The sequence below is a fragment of the Bemisia tabaci genome, chromosome 3 (assembly GCF_918797505.1).
Source record: "Bemisia tabaci chromosome 3, PGI_BMITA_v3".
Lineage (NCBI taxonomy): Eukaryota > Metazoa > Arthropoda > Insecta > Hemiptera > Aleyrodidae > Bemisia > Bemisia tabaci.
The window spans coordinates 58036259-58055760 of NC_092795.1; the positions used below are offsets into that span (position 1 = coordinate 58036259).

Below are 19502 nucleotides of genomic sequence, written 5' to 3' on the forward strand. Positions count from 1 at the left end.
GCAAATGCTCCATTGTAGTGATCTGTGGCTGAGCAGCCGAATTTAGAGTAGGGACCTAAAGACGGAGAAGTGGAGGCATTTATGCGCTGTGGAATTCGTGGAACAGCGGTGGAATCCATCGCAAAAAATAGGATACTCAGAATTGGACTGCATTTTGCAATTTGGACCTATAAATTCCGGTCCGGTTTAAAAACAACGTATGTGCCATTAGTTTCTCTATGCACATAAGTGTTTTTTCACATGAGCCAGACTTTATAGGTTCAAATTGCAAAATGCAGTCCAATTAGAGAGTATTAGGATGCTCCATAGTTGAACTTTGATAGCAATGTTGAGGTGCTGGTTCAAAACCACACCGGTTTTCGATACGATGTTAGCGGCTCCAAAATTAATCACCAATTACTGAACGAGGAGTCGCAGCACGCTCTTCTTGGAGTTACTGCCCTAATCTTATCAATCATCACCGAGTCCTGAAAATTCATATCAAGCATCCGAGGACCATATACTACAAGCCTGTAGTGAGAAATTTTCCTTTTCAGCACCTTCCAAAATGAACTTATTTCCGACTAATCCAGATTTCTGCACCATAGTGCGCCGTCTTCGAATGAGTTTCGTGTTAAGGAGAGGCGCCAGCAAGAGCTTTTTTCGACCGAATTTAACAGAAAAACACGCACTAAGTCGTATTTTGGAAGAAAATGGGCTGGTCGTACCTAAACTACCTCCGTAAGAACTACTCATGACCTGATATATAAATAGGTTGTCGTGGCCGCGGTCTTGGGCAGGTTTTGGAAGGCGGCGCATAAAATGTGCGGAGAGGAGAGTGAGGTCAGTGCGCTGCCGCGAACACACGAAGGGTAGTACGGTAGTTTTCCCATTTGCCTACGCGACCGATCGCGATGAAGTTTTTGAACCCTTGGCGCTTGATTTCCGCTATCAACGTTGCGAGAATGTGTCCCACATTCATAGACGAGAGTAATTTGAGACAAGTGAAAAGCTGATTTTCCTTCATTTCTACGTGATACCACAACACCTACTTACTCCAGAGCATGGACGGCGCGGGGGCGCATAGGCGTTTGGGAGGGGTGGGGGACTAGAATTGAAAATAGTATCATCTGCCCATCCCCCCTAGAAAATCTGGATCGTGGGAACAGACCTCCGTTGAGGATTATTTCCTCCCTAAATGTAAAGTCTAAATTGAAAACACCGTGTTCATGCACTTAGTATTTTCTATAATTTTCATCATGGGAGCCTCTAAATGCATCCAAATAGAACTTAAGTTTCAAAAATTTTCCGGATGTATCCAATACAACAATTCGAAATTATTTTTCCCTGAAAGTAAAAAAATAAACGTATTTTTATGCAGAAATTATTATGCAGTATTATAATGTACAGACGGCATGACACCCCCCCCCCCCCCGACCTTATCTAGATCTGGCCTTAGAACCAAGTAGCAAGTTATGACATAAAGGTATGTTGTTTCTGGAAAGAAAATTCTTTTTTCTTTTTAAGTAACCGTGTGTAACGATCGACCTCCTTGGCTCCCACCAACCCCCCCCCCCCCAAAAACTCCAATTTAGCTCTGGGTGATGGAAAGAAATTTTAAGAATTTCTCATCAATCATCAGATTGCATCATAACTTTGCGTCTGATTGATTAAGCCTTCTAAGAGGGCGTGAATATGAATTTTCGTGACTAACATCGCAAGAATTCGTCACATATTTTTTGAAAAAATTAGAGAATCAAAGCAAAGCGGCGGCGAGACTCCCTAACGTGTCTCGTTCGCAGTGTTTAAAAATCTTCACTCCTATTTTATTTTTTTAAGGGAGAACAAATCAGAATCATTACTTAAACTTTTCTCCGGATTTGCCTCTTACAGAGAAAAAAAGCACCAACATAGTATGGAACGCCGTTTGGGGCCTCTCCACCACCCCTCCTCCGAAATGAAACAGCATGGGTATGAATTGGTATCAATGGGGGGGGGGGGGGGGTTACCACCTTTCCATACAACATAGAGGTTTTTAAGAATAAATTGACGTTCACTAGTTCTCAGTGTGACATTAAGTCCTCAACGTTTCAAACCAAGGTACGTGGTTTCGGAGTTTCACCGTCGAAAAACTGGTTATCGGGTACTTTGAATTAGAGCGGCAACATGGCAACCTCTGATGAGCCGAGCAGTGCTGCTCTGGTGGCGGTCTCCAGAAACTACCTATGCTTCAGTGCGCATGCGCGCTGCACGAGGAAACTTGTTTTGTTTACTTCGCGCTCAACGGCCGGTGCGGCATGAACAAAGCGTGATTTCCGAATGCGACAGGCGGACGTGGATCGGGTGGAAACGCAGAAAATGCGACCGTAATATTTTCTGTGATGTGGTGAACATGTGCTTTTCTTACCGGCAACTTCGTCTGCCGGTAACCATTCCTCCTCTTCTTGAATGTGTGCAATTCGTTTTCGGTAGTTCCCGCTATGATTTCGGTCCCGAGCGGAAAATGTGAAGTGTTATACCTAAAAGTGTTAATTTTGTTTGTTTTATTTATCTAAATATCTGTTTATACATATTCATTTTTATCAAGTGAAAGCTCTCCCGATCGCTACGTATAATCCCTCTTGAGTTGTTCTGTATAGAAGCTGTAAATTACGTTTCACAATGCCTTTCGTTCAACGGGTTGTGGCGCCGAAATACCTGAGTCGGGCTGTTCTCCATACCGATGATGGTAAACCCACCATCAACGACGGTGAATTGGATGCGGTAACGAATTATACGTTGAGTAACGCGTTGAAGCAACTGGCTTCTGTTATGTTAATAGCGAATGAAATTTTCGAGGAGCTCAACAAGCAACTAAAGGATATTACGGATAGGACCTCCAAACTCAAGAGCAAGATTTCAGCAGTCGAGGAAAAAGTTGCAGCCTACGACCCGAAGCAGATCACAGTCCGTAAGTAACATACGTATACACATTGTTCAATTTTTCCTGAAGTAAAATATGCGATAGGAAATTGTGCTAGCTAAGCTGTATAAGGTGTTCTCTCGAATACCTGTTGTCATGGTTACTATCACAACACACAGGTAACACATGTTTTTTGCACCCTGCTGGATCAAAATCAGTAGGCACCGAAGATTTCAGGAACGGTTCAACCTGTTGATGACTTTTTTAACTTTAAGTTTTTAACAATATGCAATGGTTGTGCATACTAAATGAACAGAATTTCAGAAAAGACTCACCTACGGCAGAACCAGTAGAAAATTAATCTAGATTTCCAATACTGCTAACTTGCAAATTAATTGCTGTTAATCTGATGTAATTCTCATTATTTTCGATCAACTAGCTTCAAGCTTTTTTCTCCGCTATGCACATTGCAATATTGCCACCCAAAGCCAGAACCCTGTAGCTTAATTCTAGATTTTTAATTTTTTCTTCTACATCGTATTGTTCTTTCGGGTTGTCTCTCATGAAAAGAATTCATTATCAACCCAGTCCTGGGGCTTCATTAATTTTCAGTTTGAATTCTCAGTGGTATGGTATCAGTCATTCTGGAAATATAGAAGAACTTATTCGTAGGGTCTTTTTTGTGGAATCTCAGGATCCTTAGCTTTACTTAGTACCTGCTCATTATAAAAAAAAAAATGGATTCTCAAAGCTCTTGCTGTTAATAGCAGGCAAAAAATGGCTGAGGAAGGATTGATAACTCTCTCATACATCTTCATGTCTGGAAGTGTGTCTTCCCTTAAACAGTTGAGAAATGCCAAAGAGGACCTGAAGGTACTATTGAAAATTAATCTGTAAGGCAAGTTATGAAACATTCGGCAAGTTATTTTTCCTGTTGTAAGTCCGAATCAGGTAATTCGAATTTTCGAATTCAATTTTTGCCACGAGGAACTATAATTTCTGGCTCATCTGTAATAAAACACGTATGTACACTGGGAAACTAATGGCACATACGTTGTTTCTAAACTGAACCAGAAGTTGTAGTCCGAATAGCCTTCAGGGCTACAGCCAGGATGGATTGACCGGGTTCCTCACTCTAAGATATATCAGATAGGCTGAGTTCGAATCCACCACTCTTCCTCTCACCCGAGTGTAAATTTACCCACTGAAATTCTACCGGCTTTGAAAGTTTCAACATTTTTTCAAACTGATGTCCACTCGAGAGAAACTTCATCTCTGGATGAATGCAAATGGAATCGTGAACATTCATGCCCTGAGTTTGGGATGTTCACCCGACATGATGTCGTTTCCCTCACGAAAGCGCGTAACTACATTTCAATGTTGCCCAATTTCGCCTCGCAAATTGCATTTCTACCCGGAAGATCTTGGGAATTTCTAATTGAAAATTTCACTAATTTTTCCTCTCATCTCATGCAAGAATTTTGGAAAAAATTGCACGGGTATATTCTTGTAAAAAATTGAAACGTCGGAGTCAATTGGACGTATTCCTATCAAACGGAACTATGTGCATTAAGATATGAGCCCTGCGTCACATAAGAATACATGTATAACAGGGCTCACGTCATAATGCACATAGTTCTGTTTGGCAGAAATGCGTCCAATTTTGGAACCTTGGAACGTAATTCTTGCCAAAAATGGAATCGTTGGAGTTAACTGTGCAACGTTAAAATGTAGTTGCGTACGTGCCTTCGTCCGGAAGACGACGATGAGGCGTTACTTTAAAACCGAAGTTGGAAGCTTCGGCAAGTCGTTGGTTGGCCCGTCGCACTGTGGATCGAGGCAATAGGCCAAGTCGGACAAAATTTGAAAATTTTCAGGATGTCTACAAGTCCGGAATTCCCGGAAAGTCCGAAAATAGTACCGAAAATAGTTTAAGGGCGGTCCGGAAGCACTGAAAAAGTGCGGAAATTCCGCACAAAGGTCCGGAATTTTTTTCATTTTCCCGTCATTTTTGTCGCAATTTAAGCGCGAAATTCAAATTTTTGAAATTTTTCGACTTTCGTCAAATGGAGGTACCTACTGAAAAAGTACTGAATTTTTCTGTTGGAGGAGGTACTGAATTTCTTGGGACCGTACTGAAAAAGTACTGTGAAAGTACTTATTTTTGACCAGGCTGTTTCCGTAGACACCCTGAACTCGAAACGCTTATAACTCCGTTTAAACAAAACTTTGACGTTCTAACAGTGGTTCCGTTGATTTCCTCGTCAAGTTTAGTGCAGCATTTGAGCATCCATTGGAATTTAAAATGTGACGAAATAAACATCCAAAGCAGATTTGGTAAAAAAATTTCATGTCCGACCTTTCCAATTTACTCGACCCATCGTGCGTCGTCATCTTTATGAGCTGAGCCTCGAGAGCTTTTTTACGGGAAGGCTCGGCTCAGCGGTCAAAACGGTCGGTTTATATTTCTTCTTCTGTATCGTCGGCTTCGTAGCCGCTCGACGTCCAATCCCGAAGACGAATGTTGAGTTTCCTCGAGAAGAGACGCTCGAACGGTCGGTATTTATCAAAGATGGCAAGAGATTAGTGGGGTGTGAGGCGAGTTAACGGTTAAATAAAATAATTAAGAAAACACGAGACGCGGACGGCACACTCCGCCCCCTCCTCCTTTCTCCTTCCTTTTTTAAATCCTCTCTCGGTGTTAAACATCCTCCGTAGGATGCGTCTAACATCAGAATGTATTTGGACTGCACTTTGCAATTTGGAGCTATAAATTCTGGCTCATCCGAAAAAACATTTATGAGCATTGGGAAACCAATGGTACATACGTTGTTTTTAAACCGGGCCGGAACATATAGTTCCTAATTGCAAAATTGATGGTCAAAGTGCAAAACCACGTATTCCCTATGACCCATTAAGTCGCGCTAAGGAAAAACGCCGTATGAACCTTCAGGCGTTGCCAACTTTCCTTTTATAAAATACGGATTTCCCTTTAAACTAATGAATATTTTCCTCCAATTATCAGATAATTTTGTTCGCAATGTCACCTAAAGCTCCTGAACTTTCAAAGCAAAATTTTTATAACTTTCCTACAAATGAACATTTCATCGAAGGAAATTTAGCAATACTCAAATGTCCCTTGCGGCGTTCTTGCTCAGTACGGCAGTATGTGGTGTTTCAAAATTTCCGCTTCTATTTTATTTTTTCGGGGAGGAACAAGGCAACACAACTTTATATAAGGGCCGTGGCTACGCACTTTGGCCATCGATTTATTAACGCACCGCGCATCTTTGGCTTCGGTTCAGCCCTAGTCAATCGAAGTTTGAAAGTTCTCTAATCGTATCCTTTTTTCTCTGAAACCACCCTCGTTCGTGTAAAAGAATTACTGAATGACCTTATTCAAAAATAAATTTTGATTTTCCCTGAAATGCCGTGCTGAGGAAGAACATCGTATAATCGTTCGAATATTGCCAAGTTTCCCTCGATAAACTGTGTATTTTTGAGGACAGGTATGAATATTTCCTCTCAAAATTGTCAAATAATTGAGATCAAATTATTGCGGATAGCACTCACTGTAAAATTGAAAGAAGAGTATCCACAAGTTGTGCGGAAAATCCGTACTTTATCACAGGAAATTTGGTCACGTCTTAAGGCTCATACGGCGCTCTTTCTAGATAATTCAGATCAAAATTCGGGTAAAATTCACTGTATTTGAAGAAAATTACCCACCACTTTTCTGGAAAATCCGTACTTTATCACAGGTAATTTGGCAACGTTTTAAAGCTCATCTATGGCGCTCTTCCTTAGCATGGTACTATATTCCTCATCCGGAACTGATTAGAAGCGTGATTACGCTTCTTCTGCACATTATGTCGAAGGAGGCTTAATTTTGCTGAACAATTTCGCGTGAATAGCTTAACCCGCGTCAAAGGGCGTTAAAGGCCCGCTCGGCTGTTGGATTTTTTTTTTTTTTAAATTTTTACGTGCAGTCGCAACTCGTATGAAGGTGGAATTGATCTCTATGGCTCCGGTGGCAAGATGGACAGGAAGAACTGGTTCAGTGGTTCGTACCCTTACCCCTGTCGACGAGCGAGCAGTGCACGGCGCGGCACGCCGAAAACAAGGGGAGGAAAAGAGATGGGAATAACGTGCTTGCCAGCTTGCTTCCAGCTTTCCCATCGTATCACGGCCCTGGGTTACTTTTAATTATATGGAGCAATGCACTGGTCAGGGGCTCTCAACCTCTTTACCTCGTGTTTTTGTCGACATAGTTATTTCATTTGCATAGTCAAATGTACTTAAAGGCTTTGTCATTTACACTAGTGAATGGCGGTTCCAAAAATTCATAGCGTGAGTGATGCCAGTAAGCTTCTGAAGGTACTGTTCCGAAAGTTTACATATTTGTGCTTACATTTTTACAGGGTTATTTTGGTAGGGAACGGAAGTTCCCTTGCGGGTTAGCAAGTTTGGGGGGGGGGGGGGGTGGCGACAAGCTGCATATTACCCCACAGAATCCCATGGTTCTTTTAGTAATTTTGTTTTGTTTCTGCTGGTTTATTGGCTTCTATTCCGTTAGGACCTACAGCCATCTATTGACGGTATCTTAATGTCCGTAGACATCAAGGCCAGGCTCCAGGCTTTTCAAATTTTCAGGGATTAAGGCCGAGTAGAATTTGTTTCAGCAGATCCACTCGTCAGTCTCGCGATTGTCGGGATTCGAACCCGGGGCCTATTGACCTAGAGTTAGAGATATATGCACCATTAGTTTCCCTTAGACATGTCTGGTTGTACGGATCATTAGTTGCTAATTGCGGAATGAGGTCCAATTAGCTCGTTTTGTTTTGAAATTTTTGCGATGTAGTCAAGAAATTCATTCGTATCTGTCCTTTGGGTGAACACCTCACGTGGAGAATTAAAATTGTTTTCAAAGGTCGAACCCGGACTGTTGTGTATGTAGAATCCGTGGATTTGAGAACCCCTCATATCGGTGTTGAGTATGGAGAGGGGAGGAAATGAGAATTAGATGCACTGTACCTCGAGTTGGGTATCCTCGGGTTCCCCTACCTCATTCTCACTTCGGTGGCAGCTGATTCATTCCGTTCAACTGGGGGCTGACCTGACGCCCGAGGCCCGACGGTGCACAGCTCACAGCTCGAGGGTTGATCGTTGATCCCTGCCGCGGCCGGTGGAGGCCCCGGGCTCTGGGCTTTTCGCAGGTTCTACTCAACCGTCACCCGTCACCGTCACGCCGCACAGTAGGCCTTGTCCACACGAACGCGGTTCGCGGAACTCAGTTCGAGGAACTTGTTCCCGGAACAAGTTTTTTGCTGAGCTGAAACTTATTCCTCCAAGACCTGGAATTTCCCCCGTGCTCCGAGCTTCTAAATATGTTTCTTTTGATGTGAATTTGCTTGTTTTTGTTTTTCACGTCCTTTACATATGATCTTGACATTTATTTTTGTTACTTTGGCGGTCATAATAATCTATTATTTTGCAATAATTGTATAGTTTTATTGAAGTTCCGGTTCCAGTTCGGACGAACTCGTGTGGACAGCATGCCTCGTTTCAAGGAATAAGTTCCGGGAACTGAGCAAGTTCGAGGAATAAGTTCCGCGAACTGCGCTCGTGTGGACAAGGCCGTAGATCGAATTAATAGTGAATTTGAAGGCGTCTGAAATTGGTTTTTCCTGTCTAAGTGGAAAACTGAGTGAACTGACCACGAAGATACTTGGTTCATGAATTGAAGAATTATTGGAGAAGATATGACAAAATGATCTAACCTGCTAAAATGCATGTATTTAAATGGGAAATGCCGCCGGATGACGTCACTAGGCGGTGCATTTTCTCACTTTTAAATCTATTTATGTACACATTTTCTGCACATTCTCAATTAGAGAGGTTGGACATGAATTTGTTTACCAAATCTGCAAATTTTGATGTTTATTCGGTCAGATTTTAAATTGTAAGGGGTGCCTCTAGAGGAAAATTTAACGAAGAAACCAATGGAACCACTTTTAGAACTTCAAAGTTTTGTTTAAGCGGAGTTATCAGCGTTTACTTAAAGTTTCCAAATTTTGTCCGACCTCTCCTATTGACTCGCTCCGTTGTGCGGCGTCCTGGCTCACACTGAAAGAAAAATCTCGGTGTATTTACTAAGAAAAGGGTGAAATTACCAAGAATTCAGGGTTCTATTTGATCCCAGTTTTTTCTTGGTAAAATTACCATTTATGGAATTGGTAATTTTCCGAGAAATCTCGGTAAATTATTGAACTTTCTCGGTAATTTTACTGGACCTCGGTAAAAACGCCAATATTTTTTATCAACTGTGGTAGAATAACCGAGATAAAATGGCAAAGTTACCGGGAATTGATTACCAATAAAAGTGGTATTCTTACCTGTAAAAAACAGTAAAAATACCGGTTTTTAGGTAAGCTTACCAGTCTGTCTTGATTAAATTACCAATAATTGGTAAAAAATTGAGATAGTAAAAGGTACCAACGGACCTTGATAAAAACGCCGAGAATTTTTTTTCAGTGCAATACCCGAAGTTTTGCAGCCTTCCCATGTGCTTGATAAACGTTATCTCACTCGTAATAAAAGTCCTCAGGATCCGTCTTGAATCCGTCTCTGGTATACTGGTACGGATCAAATTTTTTAAATTTTTTCGATTCTTTGCATTTCGGCCTTCTGGTACTTACACGCTTCCTGAGAATTTATTTTTTCAAAGAGCCATGACTCAATTTTTATCTTTTCTACGTAAAGATAATATTCCACACTCCAATTGAATAATGAGAACGAGAAATAAAAATTTCAAAGCTCTCTTCAGACTTAGTTTTTTTTCTCTTTAAATGTCCTCAGCTTTCCTTCATTTCCTTGGAACAATGCACGAATCCAAAATTTCGGATTAGCCCGAAAGGTTCCAAATCATTTCTCAACCGAAAATACTATTTCAGAACTTTCAAACAATGGTTGCCCCATTTTTGAAAATTCCAAAAATAAAATATACAAAAATTGTGATCCTACTTGACGACAAGATCGATTTTTTGCCATTTCCGTAAAATTTGGTTCCGTGGGCTTAAGTATACGCTTTTCTAGCAGAAACTAGTTCAATTCTAAATAATTTTAGCGATATCAAATATTCGTCAATGACTCTAATACCCACTTTCGAAATGCAACAAAATTCCCGCACAGTGCCATCCGTCAGAGGCGGACCCAGCAATTGGGCAACTCAGGATTTCCTCCATTTAAACCTATGCTAAATAATCGATTCTTGTCGGAGCACCTGACCCCTCCAAGAAGCGATACATTTCCATACGTTCAAATGGAGGAAAGACAATGTTGCCAATTTGCTGGATCTGCCAATGGCAGCCGTAGGTAATCCCTGGGTTGCAAGTTTTAATGGCCTCCTCCTGAGGAACTGGTTTTTTTAATGGTATTATAAACTGGTGGTGGATTTTATCCGACAGCGCTGTTGGACAGGAAGCGGGAGTTGGCGAAGCTTGCGTAACCGTTTCGTTAGGTCGGCTTGATTTGCTTCGCAGCTCGTACCCCCGACGCCCCTGCCTGCCTCCCCCACGGACGTCGCATCATAATTGCGAGTTGGCCCCGGAAAATTCCCGTTCCCGACTTTTCATGGCGACGACGACCGTTGCGATTCAAATGTGTCCACCTTCCGCCGTAATTGATTCCTGTCCTGCGATAAACTGATTTTATCCCGGTGCTCGCCCGACACTCCCCCTCACCCGGTTTTTTTTGTTTCCTCTCCTTTTTGCATCTCGGATGTACTGCCGTTCTAAGGAAAAACGCCGTATGAGCCTTCAGACGTTGCCAAGTTTCCTTCGATAAAATCCGGAATTACTTGGAAAGTTGTGAATATTGTTTTCCAAATTTTTCAGATAGTTTAGTTCACTAATTCAGCTAAAGTTCCTGGAAACTTCAAGGAAGAATATTCATAACATTCCTTAATAATAAACATTTTATCGAAGGAAATTTGGCAACTCTCGCATGTTCATACGGCGTTTTTCCTTAGCACGGCAGTATACTTCCGTACCAAGGTATGAGCCTACAGACGCTGCCAATTTCCTTCAATCCCTCGGTTGTGAATATTTTTCTTCGAAATATCCGGACGATTTGTTTCGCAATTCAGTCCTAAATATCTGAAAAGTTGGAGCTGAAAGATACATAACTCTCCTCTAAAATATTTGTTTTCCACAGAGATTGGCAACTCTCAAATGTTCAAGCTGCGTTCAGGATTTGTAATTAATGTCTTCTTTGGGTTAGCTGGGAACTTGAACTCTTTTGTTGATCATTGATAGTAAATTTTGCGCTTTATCAGTACCATCAAGTTGAAGTTTGGACAAATCGTACCAATTTTTGGTATTCTACAAGCTCAAACCATCAAAAGACGATTTTGTGATCAGTGTAACCGATCCATTCTTCCTTCGGATACTCGGCTGCACTATGAGTCTTTCATTTGTGCTCTGATGAAGGTTCATTAGGTGATACCTCTCTTTGTTCTATTTGGATTTGAGCTGTTTTTCCCTTCTTCGTAGGAAAATCTGTCAGCGTCAGTTCTTCGGAAACACTCGTTGAGGTTAAATGTCCCGTATTAATTCTCGTTGCATTTGCCCTTTCTTTGGTGATATCCTACCTCAAAGAACGCCGTTTGAACATTCGAGAGTTGCCAAATGCCCCGGTTAAAACAGGCACTTTTGAGAAAAGTTATGCGTATTTTTCCTTGGCATTCCCAGATATTTTGGATTAAATCGCGAAAAAATTGTCCGAAAATTGAGGAGAAATATTCACAATTTTAAATTTATGGAAGGAAATATGGCAACGCCTAAGGGTTCATATGACGTTTTCCCATAGTGCCATGCTGATGAAAAACGCAGTATGTACATTTGAGAGCTGCCAAATGTCCTTAGAATGAATGGTTTTATTTTAGTCATGAATATTTTTCCTTGATATTTTCAAAAACTGTCTGCTGAGTCGTGGAAATAATTACCTGAAAAATCGGAAGACAAATATTCATGAGGTTACCAGGAAATTCGTGTTTTATCGAAGGAAATTTGGCAACGCCGGAACGTTCATATGACGTTCTTCCATACTGCCGTGCTAAGGAAAAACGCCGTATGAACCTTCAGGCGTTGCCAAATTTCCTTCCCTAAAACGCGAATTTTCTGGTAAACTTGTGAATATTTTCCTCCCAATTTTTCAGATCATTTTGTTCACAATTTCACCTGAAGATTCTGAAAATTTCAAGGAAAAATATTCATAAATTGCTTAGAAATTGAACATTTTATCGAAGTAAATTTGGCAACTCTCGAATGTTTATACGGCGTTCTTCCTTAGCACGGTAGACGGTAGCACAGAGCATTGTACTTGGTTTTCGGTACTCTTATTGTAACGAGGGATTCTGGGTAGGGACATGGACGCGGTCCATGGGTTCGTACCTGTAACTCGGACAGGAACAATGAGCTGGAGCAATGCGAAACTGGGCAGTGTGGGAAGGCGCTTGAGCCGGATTCTTCGGAGACGAGAGCGAAGAGGAAGGAGCATGAGGTTGGCCTTGAGAGGAGCTTCATCCTGGATCCTGGGCCCAGGCGCACAGTGGATTGAGTCAATTAGAGAGGTCGGACATGAAATTCCCGACTAAAACTGCAAATTTTTATGTTTGTTTCGTCACATTATAAACTTCCAGGAGTGCTTCCAGGAGAAAATTCTACGAGAAAACCGATGGGACCACTTTTAGATCTTCAAAGTCTGGTATTAACGGAGTTATAAGCGGTTAAAGTTTCCAAATTTTGTCCGACCTCTCCCATTAGCTCGATCCACTGTGAGGCGCTGCGCTGGCCGCAGTGAATCCTTTGTGGTTGCTACCAGCTACCCGTCGTCATCGTCGCCGGTCAAGTGGCCGCGGCCAGTGGCGTGGCGTGAATTGCGATACATCGATGTTTATGCCATATAAATTATGGAAAAGGATCGATAAACAGTGTTCACAGCGAACACCTTAATAATCGATTCTTTGCCGTAGGTTTAAATGGCATAACAATCGATATATCGCAATTCACGCCACGCCACTGGCAGCGGCGCGGCCCCGGTCAATCCTCCCGCCGCGCGCTGCGCTGCTCCAGCCGAGCGTCCAGCCTGGAACCTGGTTACCTGGATCAGCCATCGGGCATTTCGTTTAAGGGTTCGGCTTCGGCGCTCACTCCAGTTGAATTTCCTTTCTCGCCCTCCCTCGCTCGTCGGTAGCCACAGTTTCGCGCCTCGCCTTTTCCCGTTCATTTCCCACCTTCCAGGCGCCCTGTTGCCGCTCCTCCTCCTAAATCATCGACTCAGAAACAACACTTTCGCAGTGCTGCCATTTTATTTTATCAAAGGATTCCGAAATCATTCCGATTTCCAGAAACCTACTCCGATTTGCCAAAGTTCCGAGAAAAATTCCGAAACACGCCCGGATGTAGTTTTTTTTTTTTTTTTTTTTTTTTTTTTTTTTTGAGAGCTTGCGCACTCTAGGTATAGTTCATTGGCCTTAGTCGTGTAGACAAACAGCCACCACTAAATGATGGGAAGATTACAACAACAGTAGAAACGGAAGTACAAAGGAAGAAACGAAAGAAGAAACGAAGAGAAACATCCATGCCACTCCACGGAGACAAGATCTGAGACCATCAAATCTTGCCACCGAGGCCGGGACTCGAACCCGGGACATCTAGGTCTGTGATCAGTTGCGCTAACCACTGGACCAACCGATGTCGGCTCGGATGTAGTTCCGAAGATCGTCAAATTTGATCAAAAAGTCCCTAAATTTGATCGAATAAATGATCTAACTGGCGAAAAACCGCAAATTTCAAGGAAATTCCGGGAAGGGCTGAAAATTCCAGGGAAAGTTCCGATTTTTTTAAAAAGTTCCAAATTTCGGAATTATTCCAGGAAATGGCAGCACTGCACTGTCGTGCCGAGGAAAAACGCCGTATCAACAACCGGATGTTCCCAAATTCCCCCGGTAAAACGTTCATTTTTGAGGTAACTCATGCACATTTTTCTTCGAAATTTTCTTAAGAACAAATTGCGAACGAATTCTCTGGAAAATTGAGAAAAAATATGCGCAAGTTTCCCTGAAAGTTCGTATTTTATTTAAGGTGATTTGACAACGCTTGGAGGCTCCTACGGCTTTTCCTCTTGGTATGTCAGAACAGACCTCTGCGAGGTACCCCTCCAAGGAGGAACGTCGTATGAAGATTCGGGAGTTGATAAATTTCCCACGCTAAAATTGCTAGTTTTAACGTAATTATTCATGTTCTTCTGTAGAAGTTGCAAATGTTTCAGATGAAACTGCGTACTAACTTGTCTGAATATTATGCAGAGTTTTCTCTAGAAATCCGATCTCTATCGGAGGAAACATGGCAACGTTTGAATTTACACACGACGTCTTTCTCATAACTTCGGCACAACTTTTTCTGGGCTTCGTAGTCAAGAGAGAAAATACACAACATACTAAATAACGCGATATTAACCAACTGAGATACCTTTCCTAAAGATAAACACGACATTTGAATGATTCGCGGAGCGCAGAACAGCGGAAGAATATTCGGAGTTAGGTTCAAACCCAACATGCAACTATTTGAACTCCGCGGTGGACCGGGTTGCATACGCTAAAGTTTGCAGGCGAAACGGAGCGTAGGACAGTGGAAGAATATTTGGAGTTAGGTTCGAACCCAACATGCAACTATTTGAACTCCGCGGTGGACCGGGTTGCATACGCTCAAGTTTGCAGGCGAAATGGAGCGCAGCACAGCGGAAGAATATTCGGAGTTAGATTCGAACCCAACATGCAACTATTTTAACTCCGCGGTGGGCCGGGTTGCATACGCTCGAATTTGCGGGCAAATCCTGAGAGCTGCCCGCGACTTGCGCGATAGTGTACGCGGGCGATTAGTGTTCTCCTCGAGCTCGACGTCTGTTTCGATTAACTACTTGGACGCTCCTGTCGAACATATTTCATTTTTCGTAAAAATCAAAACTTGAACTGAATTCTCGAAAATTTTAAACGGTTTCTTTAACGTAGAATCCTATGCAGTCGGGTTAATATCTGTATAAGGATGTCATCTTCAATGACAATGTCCTCTTGTTCGTTTTCCAGGGAACGAAACGACATTTTCGAAATTTGGGAAAGGAATCTTGGAACTTGCACGGTGATTTCCGAGTGGCTGTTCTCACACGTTCTGAAAGTGAATCGTTAAAGTTACGGATCACGGATGCACTACCTCACGATTTACCATAGGATCTTTGGGGCCGTCCATAAATTACGGCACGCATTTTTTTCAATTTTTTGACACCCCCCATCCGGCCCGTATAAATAAGTCATCCTCTGCTAGACCCCCCCTCCTAAAAATTATGTAATCTTTAGCGTAACCCTTTCCCCTTGGGGGGGGGGGGGCAGAAGATCGATAAAAACTTAGTGGACATAGTCTGCAGCGTTTAAGAACATGTTGGATTTCTTTTATTGAGGATTAATGTATGTTGTGTTCTCTCCTCCCCCTATATTTGAGGAAAACACATTAAATTTATAAAAATTAGTAAACTTAGTCTTCGAAGCAGGCATTTTTAGCCCTCTCGCCTTCAGGAAACCTTGCGTCAACCATGGCTTGATCCTTCCCTCCTTCCCTGTCGCTCACCGCTGGACCTCCCTTCCACCTACTTGGGTGACGTAATTTATGGCTACGGCAAAAACCTGGCAAAAACGCTCCCATTAGACCATCTCATAGACGCTTCGATGGGGGTCTCATAATTGTAAGTTCCTCGCTGAATTTATTATTATGGGAGGGAGCCGGATTTGAAATTTCGAGCAGAGTTAAAGAAGAGCCTCATCGTCATACGCTCCATTCACTGACGAACGAAAGTAGGTGCGCAGCGTGCGACCGTTTCATCGGAGTGCACACTTTAATTGGGGATCTATGGACCGTGGGCCATAGCAGAGAGCACAGTGTTGTCAAGCAATCTTTTAAGCGAATAATTCCGTATTTTTTCTCAGCACCTACGGGGAGAGAGTATTGCCATGTCTCGTGCCGCTCTCTGATTAGTTATTTAATCACGATTGAATCGCGTTTAGCAGAAAGGAACCAAGTCACATCAGCTGTTGCGGAATTTAACTGGGCAGTTTAGTGTTTTAAAAGAGAACGTTCGTACGGATTGATTCCTTCGAAAATTTTAAGGGATTCGCTTCGTCCTGCGCAGAAAATTCTCTGAAATTTGCACAAAAATCCGCACAACCATTTTCATGAATGGGATTAAATTTGACAATAGCTGAAATGGCTTGGTTCCTTTCTGCTTAACGCAGTCCAATTATATTTAGACGGGTTAAAACCCGGGATGCATACGATTTTGAGTGCAATATGTTAATTGTAACGATTAAAATATGCGTGTTTTGGTTTTTTTACTCATTTTAGTTCATTCCGTGGTCCTCGATCAAGTACAACCGCGCTCTCAACTTCCACAGCCGTTTTCTCGCATGTTCTTCTTTCATGTGATAACTAACCGGAGGCGTGTGATGTCTGCACTTTTGATGCAACTCATCGTCAGTCGATTCGAGTAGTATGTCTATCGAGGAATCCTTCACTTTAGAAAGGGCTCGGCAACAGCGATGGGAATGTTTCGGAGAGAAAAGAGAGGCTTGAGGTGTAGACTGAAGACCGGTCTTTTCACTCTTTTCGTTGCACATCGCACTTGACAGTTGAGTTAAAAAACCGTGTTTTTTTCTGGGAGGGCAGGTGAAATAGAGTCATGCGCAGGCGCACTCCGCGCTGCGCCGAGCACCGAGCATTCATAGAACTATCCGCGCTAGACTCGACATGGGGTTTTTTCCATTGTTGCCAATTGGGAACCATACCCTTTGCTGCCAAGTTTGACATTTTACAACCAACAAATTATTTGATTGGGCCATTCCTGTGACCTCTCAAGACAGTGTTTGAAACTCGGCATGAAGTCTTAGCAGCCATCTGGCCAGCAACTTTTTTTCTTAGGGGCCAAAATGAAAAACTGCCCTCTCGAAATGCCTTAAGTCAGGAATACGCCGAGAAATCCCGAAAACGGAGTTTTACAACGATTTTCTTAGCGGCCAGACTTGACCGCTAGTTTCACATCGCAGCGGCCAAAGGCGATTTCTTACTTACCGTACGGTGTCCACAAGTCCGGAATTTCCGGAAAGTCCGGAAATAGTACTGATTTTTTAAGGGCGGTCCGGAAGTACTGAAAGCGCGGAAATTCCGCATGGAGGTCCGGAATTCTTTTCATTTTTTGTTGTCATTTTTGTCGCAATTTGAGCGAGAAATTGAAATTTTTCGAATTTCGTCAATCGGAGGTACTGAAGAAGTACTGATTTCTGGTCAGTCTGTTTTCGTAGACACCCTCTACCGGCAAATTGCTGTTTGGCCGGTGTGTGTTTCAAAAGCTGCCAAGATCATGATCGTCGGGGAATATTAATCGCGATCAGTGGCGTGGCGTGAATTGCGATATATCGATTGTTATGCCATTTAAACCTATGAAAAAAGATCGATTATCAGGGTGTTCGCAGCGAACTCCTTAGTAATCGATTCTTTACCATAGCTTCAAATGGCGAGATATCGATAATCGATTATTCACGCCACGCCACTGATCGCGATGTTATAAAAGTGCCATATACAAGAGGAAGTGGTGGCAACTTCAGATTCAGCGGTCATTTTTACCCGCAATTTGACGACGTTCCTGATTATAAAACTGTCAAATTTTGGAATAAAAATCATTAAAAAAGTAAGAGAAAGAAACCAATAAGGGAAACTAATAAACCAAACTGCAACAGACAAACTGGACGGGAGGCTCTTCAACTTGTGAGGGCCAAATATATCAGTCAACTGTGGAAAAATAAAATTAAACCTGGGGAAGGATACAATCATGTTGTATGAAAGTCTATTCGCCTAGTTCCAAGACAAAAAGCCCTAGCTGACTCCGCCTTATGTAATTTTTCTCTGCTGTAGTACCCTGAGACAATCAAGCTCAGAAACTCACCGTTCAATCGAGTTTTCTTTTCCTCTTCTTTTAAAGGGAAAAACCAAATTTTCAATCGGAGCCTCAATAAAAACCGAAACACAGAAAACCATGTGTTATGAATAATACAGTTGGGCGCAAATGGAAGGAAAGAGAAGGGGTATACGGTATAGGTATAGAGAGAGAAAACAGATGAACTTGACATTAATTTTAACAGCTGCATAAATAAGGTTATTCCTGCTCAAGGTCATTCCCTCTGACAGCAAGTGGATAAAAAGTCGGTATCGGTAGTGAGTCGATGTGCAAGTGAGGCAAGGCGAAGTGTCATGTAGCGCACTTCGTAGAAGTTATGCGTTTAGGCTAGTTGCAAGGCGTGAATGATCGATTATCGATATTTTCCCCTTTGAAGCTATGGTAAAGAGTCGATCATTGAGGTGTTCGCTGCAAATACCCTACATATCGATCCTTTTCCATAAGTTTAAATGGCAGATCAATCGATGTATCGCAACGCACGCCACGAAAGTGGTTCAGGCATAATGTGAAAACCTCCAAACGAGGGGTAAAAACACTGAGAAACGTGGTCCGAACTGAATGTAACGAAGCGGTATTTTCTTTCAAAGTGAATTCTCAAGCTTTAATCGTTTAATTCTTATTAGTCATAATCAATTTTGATTTGAGCTTCTCCTACCCGGGTCGTGTTTTAGTTCGAAGGCTTAACCCGTAGTCTTTTACGCAGATAGAAGGATCCCATCAAGTCTCGACGAAGAATAGAAGCGGAAAACTTGAATAAAAGGGTCGCACTCCAAGGAAAAGACGACTGTAATCTCCCGCTTTATCAGCTCCGCGTGTCCCATCTCCTTATCCCCCCCCCCCCCACGACAGAAAAGACGAGGAAGTTTTTATTTTATCGTGTTTGGAAGTGGAGATTCTCCATGAGCTCATTGTTTTCGGGGGAAATATCCATGTCTCCGAAACTTTCGATGATGCTTCAATACTTCGAAACAAACTTTTCACTTGCTCACGGAACCAAGTTCGTTGCAACAACGCTTTCCAATTATCTTCTCGCTTTTTTCAGAGTTTCGCTTTGAACAAGTTTGGCAGAATTGCCAATGTACTAGGTACCTTCATGGCACTTGTTGCTGGACAAAAAATCACCAAGTTAATCGAATGCAAGTGAACTAGGGTGGCCTCAGTCACAAGGGACCGGGAACTATTAAGGAAAAAGCGCAAAGTGACCTAAAAGTCAGGAAAAATTAGGGCTTATGGAATTGGAGCATGTTTCAGCGTTGCATCGGTAGAAACAGCTTGTTTCCTAGCTGGACCGGAAAATCAAGTCATCCGTCTCCAATATATATTGTCTTCTGAAAGGACTCTGGCCCGAGGCCCACATTCGGACCCTGTCACGTCAACTTTCAAAAAGCATAAGTCCGAAACTAATCATTTCCCCAGCATGTTCTTTAGCTCATTTTGAAGAGGAAAACAAGCAGGGCTATCTTTTGCAATTTATAACATTTTGTGCGATCCCTCACATCAAAATATTGATAAATTCAAAATAAATTTTTTTCAAAAACTTCAATCAGCCATTACTTTGTCAAAA

At 42.3% G+C, this 19502-nt stretch overlaps 1 protein-coding gene across 1 annotated transcript in view; it reads left to right on the forward strand.

Annotated features, from left to right (window-relative positions):
• Positions 1-2249: 2249 nt before the first annotated feature.
• gukh (NHS actin remodeling regulator GUK-holder) overlaps positions 2250-19502 on the forward strand; it is a 198506-nt gene continuing 181253 nt past the window's right edge. The window contains exon 1 of the mRNA XM_019041837.2: positions 2250-2929. Coding sequence (XP_018897382.2) covers positions 2641-2929 — 289 coding nt within the window. The 5' untranslated portion in view covers positions 2250-2640. The remainder of the gene's footprint in view (positions 2930-19502) is intronic.